Source organism: Salvelinus sp. IW2-2015, unplaced genomic scaffold, assembly GCF_002910315.2.
Source record: "Salvelinus sp. IW2-2015 unplaced genomic scaffold, ASM291031v2 Un_scaffold2093, whole genome shotgun sequence".
NCBI classification, from domain to species: Eukaryota; Metazoa; Chordata; class Actinopteri; order Salmoniformes; family Salmonidae; genus Salvelinus; species Salvelinus sp. IW2-2015.
In genome coordinates this window covers 194042-203087 of record NW_019943432.1, presented here as the reverse complement: position 1 = coordinate 203087, position 9046 = coordinate 194042, and the positions used below count along the sequence as shown (strand labels likewise).

The 9046-nt window shown below is 41.6% G+C and overlaps 1 protein-coding gene and 1 long non-coding RNA gene across 3 annotated transcripts in view; one reads left to right on the top strand and one right to left on the bottom strand.

Annotated features, from left to right (window-relative positions):
• Positions 1-3872, top strand: part of LOC112072936 (uncharacterized) — a 12252-nt gene extending 8380 nt beyond the window's left edge. For both annotated transcript variants that reach the window (XM_024140315.2, XM_024140314.2), the window contains 2 exons: positions 2087-2475; positions 2682-3872. In XM_024140315.2, coding sequence (XP_023996083.1) covers positions 2087-2475; positions 2682-2903 — 611 coding nt within the window. In that variant the 3' untranslated portion in view covers positions 2904-3872. The remainder of the gene's footprint in view (positions 1-2086; positions 2476-2681) is intronic.
• Positions 1-9046, bottom strand: part of LOC139024976 (uncharacterized) — a 44040-nt gene that overhangs the window by 29649 nt on the left and 5345 nt on the right. The gene's annotated exons all lie outside the window — the stretch shown is intronic.

Sequence of the window (9046 nt, the reverse complement as noted above, 5' to 3'; positions counted from 1 at the left end):
GCGGAGAAGACTAAATATGGATGACAGACCTAACCAGGGAGAAGACTAAACATGATGACAGATCTAACCAGGGAGACACTAAACATGATGACTAAACCAGGAGACACACAAACATGATGACAGACTACCAGGGAGAGCACTAAACATGATGACAGACTAACCAGGGAGAAGACTAAACATGATGACAGACTAACCAGGGAGAAGACTAAACATGATGACAGACTACCCAGGGAGAGACTAAACATGATGACAGACTAACCAGGGAGAAGACTAAAATGATGACAGACTAACAGGAGAAACTAAATGTGACGACTAACAGGGAGAAAGACTAAACATGATGACAGACTAACCAGGGAGAAGCACTAAACCCATGATGACAGACTAACGCCAGGAGAAACAAACATGATGACAGACTAACCAGGGAGAGCACTAAACATGATGACAGACTAACCAGGGAGAAGACTAACATGATGACAGACTAACCAGGGTGGAGAGCACCTAAACATGATGACAGACTAACCAGGGAGAAGACTAAACATGATGACAGACTAACGCAGGGAGAAGACTAAACATGAATGACAAGACTAACCAGAGGAGACACTAAACCATGATGACAGACTAACCAGGGAGAACACTAAACCTGGTTAGTCTGTCATCATGTTTAGTGCTCTCCCTGCTTAGTCTGTCATCATGTTTAGTGCTCTCCCTGCTTAGTCTGTCATCATGTTTAGTGCTCTCCCTGCTTAGTCTGTCATCATGTTTAGTCTTCTACCTGGTTAGTCTGTCATCATGTTTAGTGCTCTCCCTGCTTAGTCTGTCATCATGTTTAGGGCTCTCCCTGCGTAGTCTGTCATCATGTTTAGTGTTCTCCCTGCTTAGTCTGTCATCATGTTTAGGGCTCTCCCTGCATAGTCTGTCATCATGTTTAGTTCTCCCTGCTTAGTCTGTCATCATGTTTAGGGCTCTCCCTGGTTAGTCTGTCATCATGTTTAGGGCTCTCCCTGCATAGTCTGTCATCATGTTTAGTGCTCCCTGTTTTGTGTACTTTTATATTCTTGCTGATTGTATTGCTTTTTATTTTGCTGATTATCTTGCTGAGTATCTAAACTCTTAATTTTGTCTTTTGAAAAGCGCTTAAAATAAAACGTATTATTAATATTAAATCAACCCAATTTTAGGGCTGGCAGTCAAATAATAAATAACATGACTATTAGGCACTCAGAATTTCTATCGATTTATTAATATTCTGATTGAACTTGAGAAAAGTTTCATTACTTCCATAGACTTTTGACCTGGATTTTGAACAATCATGGCTGTGGTGAGAATAAGGTCTATTGACCTTAGTGAAACCCTGGCTGCATCAAGTTACCACTGCTGTCATGTCCAGAGTACGATTTTAAGGGGATATTTGGAAGATTGACACTGTAAGACTGTAGTACTGACCCACACCTACAAAAGCACTTAAAGCCAATTTCACAAACTTTTGGAGCAAGAAGCTTACCAGTATTGGACACACCAGTTCACTTGGATCACAGGAATATGTAATCACAGCTGTAAACATGTACTGTGACAGCAACAAGCTTGCCTCAGCTTCAACCACATCTGACCTCATCCTCTCAGCAGCAACCTTAGCAGCTAATGGGATTTAGCTGTGTGATTCGAGTCACAGCACCAGAATCCAATACAATACTATCATCCACAATTCAAGCCATTTGCACGAACTTCTATAACAAAAAGCTAGCCTATCAGTTGTTGTCAACAGTTGGATCTTGGATCACAGGAAGAAGTCAGTGCAAGACAACTAGCTGAGCCTATACCCACTGCAGTGGCTATACCTTCAAAGATAGAAAATGCAACAGCTCAAGCCAAAAGCACAACGTGAAAGCATCCAGGAACCACGGTTGAATGTCTGCAATGTGAGCACCAGCCTTCTCATACATCATTGTGTGTTAAAGGAAAGAGCTAATAACACATTAAGATTCAAACCAGTTATTTCTATGTTTGCAGGTTGTACGTAGGATGTCCTGCACTCTTGACAATTACAATGTTAAATAAGTTTTCTAATTATTGTCAATTGTTGCCACAGATGCTGTAGAATTCCTCAGCCAAATCAAAGAGATTGTGTCGAAACATCGCAACAGCAAGATTCCTCTTGCAAAGCCGAAAAGTTACGAGTTGAGAATCGGGGGTCTGGAGGACACTGTCCACGCTGGAGATGGTGAACAGTTAGAAGTTTGGAAAGACTGCTACCTTCCAGAGAGAATGGAGATGGTGGTCATTGGTGCCCTGGATGACTTCCGATGTTCGGCAGCAGGATGGCAGCTGGTTCTCCTGTTATGTGAAGATGGTAATGTCTACGCCTACGAGTTTGAAGTTCTACACCTGGTTGCCAGAAGCTTGGAGGATCTCTTTAAATCTGGAGCGGAGTTCCCAGGACCGGAGAAATTCAGATTTGGAGAATGCTTTGAGGAATTGGTAAGACCCTGCAAAATTACATGAATTTAGCAAACATACTATGATCTATGATATCGTATTGTTATCATCACCTACAGTAGGTCTTGCATATATTGGTCTACATGTCATTGCTCTTGAATAATTCCAAAATTGAAACGTGTCCTTAGACTGAATAAGCTGCTGAATTTACAATGTTGGCTAGTTATTCTACCGTTTTCTTTTCTCAGTCTGAGGAAGAGATGAAGAAAGAGATGCAATGCGATGAAATAAAGAACATAGATGACGAGCATATTCACTTCAGAAGAAGATTGGAGATTGAAATGCTGGAGGATCTCAAAGCAATCAGTCAATCTGAGGTAATAATGATTCAGACTGACGGCATGAGAGACATGACAAAACATGACAGAAGTGTGTATATTGAAATCAGGGAAATCTTAAGACAAAAATAAATGAGCTATGCTAAATAATTCAAATGCATGTGATCACATGATTACTCTCCAGACAGACATTCTTGTCATAGAAAAATATTACCACTAATAGCAGACATAGAAAGCATCAACCTCGGGAATTGATTCTGAAATAATGTAACTTTTTTGTTTGGTCTTTGTGTTATTTAAAAAAAAAAATTTTTACTGTAATAAGCTAGCAACTTTGTCCATTATCAAATACCCTGCCATGTGTTTGTGTCACAGTGTAAGCACATTTCTGATGTGACATGAAGCTGCAGCTGCAACCTGGTCTCAGAGCATTTTGTAATATTCTTTACATTAATCCAAGACACTCCATTTAGTATGATATGTTACTTTTGTATAGTATATATTATTTGTGGAAGTCTTATTATATGTCACGAATTTGCAAAACATACAATATGTGATGAATTTGAAAAACGTATAATATGTTATGATTTCTAGCTAGGTGGCTAGGGGTTAGGGTTAAGTTTAGGGTTAGGGGAAGAGTTAGCTAAATGGGTTAAGGTTAGGAGAAGGGTTAGCTAACATGCTAAGTAGTTGCAAAGTAGCTTAAAAAGCACTAAGTAGTTGAAAAGTTGCTATTAGCTCAAATTGTCTGTGATGAGTTTCGATTGTGCAACCTTTGGGTTGATAGACGTTCACATTATACACCCACCCATCCACCCCAACCAACCACCCTACTTTTGTTTTTGCTTTATGTAACCATCTTTCTTATGTAACCATACCAAACATAACATATCATACTCATTTGAGTGTCCCAGATTTACATTTACTATGTTACTTCTAGTCTATGTCACCAGACTGGTATAAAGGGTGTGACACGTACTGAACTTGTGTAACACCAGACAAATACAGACAGCATGATGAATATCTACATTGATGTTACTTTATGACACAAACTTATCTTGTAAATATTTTGAATCCATTAATAAGTGAGAATTCTTGAAAGTTGGTTTCAGTTTCCTCCTGCTGCTATATCTTGAACCAGATCTCTCTTGCACAATACATTTTATCTCAATGAGAGTAAAATTAAATTAAAATTAAAAACAGGTTTCGGGGCTAACTCAACCATCCCACCATCTGCGTACCCGGCTGGACGAGGGAGCTAAAGGGGCTTAGCCCCCCTCGGTTCATCTTCTGGCCGGCAGTGGGAGAAGATGGAACAAGATGAATTTTGGCTAATTTTCTGCAAATTTTCTCATCGATTAAATATTTGATCTTAATACAGTTTTCTGTTCCCAAAACTAGAATCTGTTATTAACAGAGTGGATTCAGTTTTGTAAACTTTACACATTGCAAACGTTTTTAAAATTGCGTTGTTTAGAAGGAGTGCAAAGGTGAATTGATTTATTGCACACATGCACTTCACAGAGGAGGCGTTCTTAAATGGAAATATACAGATGCATGCTAGAACGCGCCAACAGGATCTCACTAGCTCGTGCTCGGCTCCACCCACAGCCTTGCTTGTTCTGCCCACTATGAGGCTACAGGGGCTGCTGAAGGCGGTGACAGACCCAGCTTTAAGTTTACAGGCACCATGGTGCACAGAATCCTCAGTCTTCTCGATTCTCCAAACAAATTGGATTGCGTCATGCCATTATCAATATTTTGTTATTGGCCTACTACTTGGTACCCATGTTTTGTTCTGTTCCCATTCGCAGTTGTCAGTATTCTAAGCCAAACTGCTATTTGGTATTTTTGTTTGCATGCATGAATCATTAGGCTACTACTTTCAGCATTTAGTTTGCATTGTTTTGGTAAGACAGCTGTATGTATGGCTGCATTCACATAGGGCAATTCACCTATTACAAACAGCCTATCTGGCCTGTTTTCATTATTCATTACCAAAATGGCCTATAACTGTAGAGCACTGTCCATTGTGATATACAACGCAGCAGAGATAGGCTACAGATTTCAAAATCACTCACTGGTCTCAGTCTCTGCATTTGAACGTTATGTTTATTGTGGTATAGCGTGATCACATAAGCAGAATTCAATAAAATTCCAATGCAAGAACCTCCCCCCCAAAGAATTTTCCACCTCGCCGATTTCAATTGGCCCCTTAGTCACTTTATCCAAGAACCGGGTCTGACAAGGAGAGGAGAGAAGGATCGGTGGACCAATACGCAGCGAGGTATGTTGACATAATGATTTATTGACAAGCGACGAACACTGACACGAACTATACTTGACTTATACAAAATAACAAACAAACAACGTAGACAGACCTGATCATGAAACTTACATAAAACACGCAGAACTCACGAACAGGAACAGACTACATAAATGAACGAACCGAACAACCAAAACAGTCCCGTGTGGTGCGCAGACACAGACACGGAAGACACAGGAGACAATCACCCACAAACAAACAGTGTGAACAGCCAACCTATATATGGTTCTCAATCAGAGGAAAACGTCAAACACCTGTCTCTGATTGAGAACCATATAAYGCTGATTACAAGACCTAAACATAGAAACACAAAACATAGAAATGCCCACCCACACTCACGCCCTGACCGACTAACACATACAAAACAACAGAAAATAGGTCAAGAACGTGACAACAAGTTGCAATTGGAAAATTCAACAATGAGTGGTTTGGAAGGTATCAGTGGCTAACTGCAATCATTGCAAAGCGACTTAGTGTCCCCATGAGTGGCTGTGTGGTCCAAGTCTGGGTTTAAGGGTATTTTCCAAGCTTAAAAGGATGAGTTTAAAACAGCTGGAAACTCGGAACTGGGAAATCTCAAACTTCGAACGGTGGTCCGACCAAGTTGGGAAATCAGGCCTCTTTCTACAGCTCCGACCTGAATATCACTGACGTTATGATTCAACTTAGTTTTTTTTCTGAGTTCCCAGTCGTCTTGAAAGCACCATAAATCCATAGAATGTTAGATTTTGATGGCAAAATTTGCCCACAAGCAACACCTTCCTGTTCAAGTGAGCACATCACAACAAGTGAGTCCCAAAATGTATTGTATAATGCTGCATAAATTATGCAATATGCCAGGGAGATATGTATACTGAAGCTAAGAAAGTAATAGTAAGTGTATGATGTGAAGTAAGATGTTAGTAGCCCATGTGCTTCACTAATAACTTGGTCCATTTCCCCCTCATAACTTAAAATCAAAGTTTATTTGTCACGTGCGCCGAATACAACAGGTGTAGGTAGACCTTACAGTGAAATGCTTACTTACAGGCTCTAACCAATAGTGCGAAAAAAGGTGTGTGTGCGTGTGTGTGTGTAGGTAAGTAAAGAAATAAAACAACAGTAAAAAGACATTTGAAAATAAGAGTAGCAATGCTATATACAGACACCGGTTAGTCAGGTTTATTGAGGTAGTATGTACATGTAAGTATGGTTAAAGTGACTATGTATATACGTACTGTACTGACTTGGTGGTGCACATGTAGCCTTTTTATATTTTTACTTCACTACATTCCTAAAGAAAATAATAAATTTTTTACTCCAAACATTTCCCCTGACACCCAAAAGTACTCGTTACATTTTGAATGCTTAGCAGGACAGGAAAATGGTCCAATTCACACACATCAAGAGAACATCCCTGGTTATCCTTGCTGCCCCTGACCTGGCGGACTCACTAAACACACATGCTTCGTTTGTAAATTATGTCTGAGTGTTGGAGTGTGCCACTGGCTATCCGTACATTAAAATAACAAGATAATGGTGCCGTCTGGTTTAATTCAAGGATTTTGAAATTAATTATGTTTTCTTTTACTTTTGAGTATATTAAGTATTAAGTATATTTTAGCAATTACATTTACTTTTGATACTTAAGTATATTTAAAACCAAATACTTTTAGACTTTTACTGAAGGAGTATTGTACTGGGTGGCTTTCACTTTTACTTGAGTCATTTTCTATTAAGGTATCTATACTTTTACTCAAGTATGACAATTGGGTACTTTTTCCACCATTGTTACGACACTTACTTATTATTTTCCAAATCCACAATGGCTATTTTCCTACTTCCTATTTGGTCTCAAAAAGAGATTACGGTATTTCCGGCGCCGACAGAGATGGCCGACTCGCTTCGCGTTCCTAGGAAACTATGCAGTATTTTGGTTTTTTATGTGTTATTTCTTACATTGGTACCCCAGGTAATCTTAGGTTTCATTACATACAGTCGGGAGGAACTACTGAATATAAGAGCAACGTCAACTCACCATCATTACGACCAGGAATTAGACTCTCCCGAAGCGGATCCTGTGTTTTGCCTTCCACCCAGTACAATGGATCGGATCCCAGCCGGCGACCCTAAACAACGACGCCGTAAACGGTCTTCTGGTCAGGCTCCGGAGAAGGGCACACCGCGCTCCACTCCCTAGCATACTACTCGCCAATGTCCAGTCTCTTGACAACAAGGTTGATGAAATCCGAGCAAGGGTATAGCATTCCAACAGAACATCAGAGACTGTAACGTTCTTCCTCATCACGGAACATGGCTCACTCGAGAGACGCTAACAGATCAGTGCAGCCAGCTGGTTTCTTCACGCATCGCGCCGACAGAAACAACATTCTTTCTGTAAGCAAGAGGGCGGGGGGGTATGCTTATGATTAACGAGACGTGGTGTATCATAACAACATACAGAAACTCAAGTCAGTCTGTTCACCTGACTTAGAAATTCCTCACAATCAAATGTCGACCGCATTATCTACACAGGATTCTCTCAATTATAATCACAGCCGTATATATTCCCCCCAAGCAGACACATCGATGGCCTGAACGAACTTTTCTGACTCTATGTAACTGGAAACCACAACACCCTGAGGCTGCATTCATTGTAGCTGGGGATTTTAACAATGGATAATCTCGAGAACAAAAACTCCCTAAATTCTATCAGCATATCGATTGTGTTAACCAGGGCTGGTAAACCCTGGATCATTGTTATCTAACTTCCGCGCGCATATAAGGCCCTCGCCCGCCCTCCTTTCGGGAAAAGCTGACCAACTCCATTTTGTTGCTTCCAGCCTACAAACATAAACTAAAACAAGAAGCTCCCGCGCTCAGGTCTGTCAACGCTGGTCCGACCAATCTGATTCCACGTTCAAGACTGCTTCGATCACGTGGATTGGGATATGTTCCGCATTGCGTCCAACAACAGCATTGACGAATACGCTGATTCGGTGAGCGAGTTCATTAGAAAGTGCATCGGCGACGTAATACCCACAGCAACGATTAAAACATTCCCAAACCAGAAAACTGGGATTGATGGCAGCATTCGCGCGAAACTGAAAGCGCGAACCGTGCTTTTAACCAGGGCAAGCTGACCGGAAACATGACCGAATACAAACAGTGTAGCTATTCCCTCGCAAGGCAAATCAAACAAGCAAGTGCCAGTATAGAGACAAAGTAGAGTCGCAGAGACCAAGAGTATGTGGCAGAGTCTACAGTCAATCAGGATTACCAAAAAGAAAACCAGCCCCGTTGCGGACCCAGGATGTCTTGCTCCCAGACAGACTAAATAACTTTTTGCTCGCTTTCAGACATACAGTGCCACTGACACGGCCCGCTACCAAAAACCTGCGGGCTCTCCTTCACTGCACCCGAGGTGAGTAAAACATTAAACGTGTTAACCCTCGCAAGGCTGCAGCCCAGACGCATTCCAGCGCGTCCTCAGAGCATGCGCAGACCAGCTGGCTGTGTGTGTTTACGGACATATTCAATCAATCCTTATCCCAGTCTGCTGTTCCCATCTTCAGAGGCCACCATGTTCTGTTCCCAACAAAGCTAAGTACTGAGCTAAACGACTACTGCACCCGTAGCACTCCGTCCATCATGAAGTGCTTGAGAGACTAGTCAAGGACCATCATCCACCTCCACCCTACCTGACAACCCTAGACCCACTCCAATTTGCTTACCAAGCTAATAGTCACAGACGACGCAATCGCAACCACTGCACCTCCCACGCACATAAAACTGGACAAGAGGAATACCTATGTGAGAATGCTGTTCAGCTACTACAGCTCAGCATTAACACCATACGTACCTCCAAACTCGTCATCAAGCTCGAGACCCTGGTCTCGACCCCGCCCTGTGCAACTGGTCCTGGACTTCCTGACGGGCCGCCCCCAGGTGGGTGGGTTGATCTCTCTGG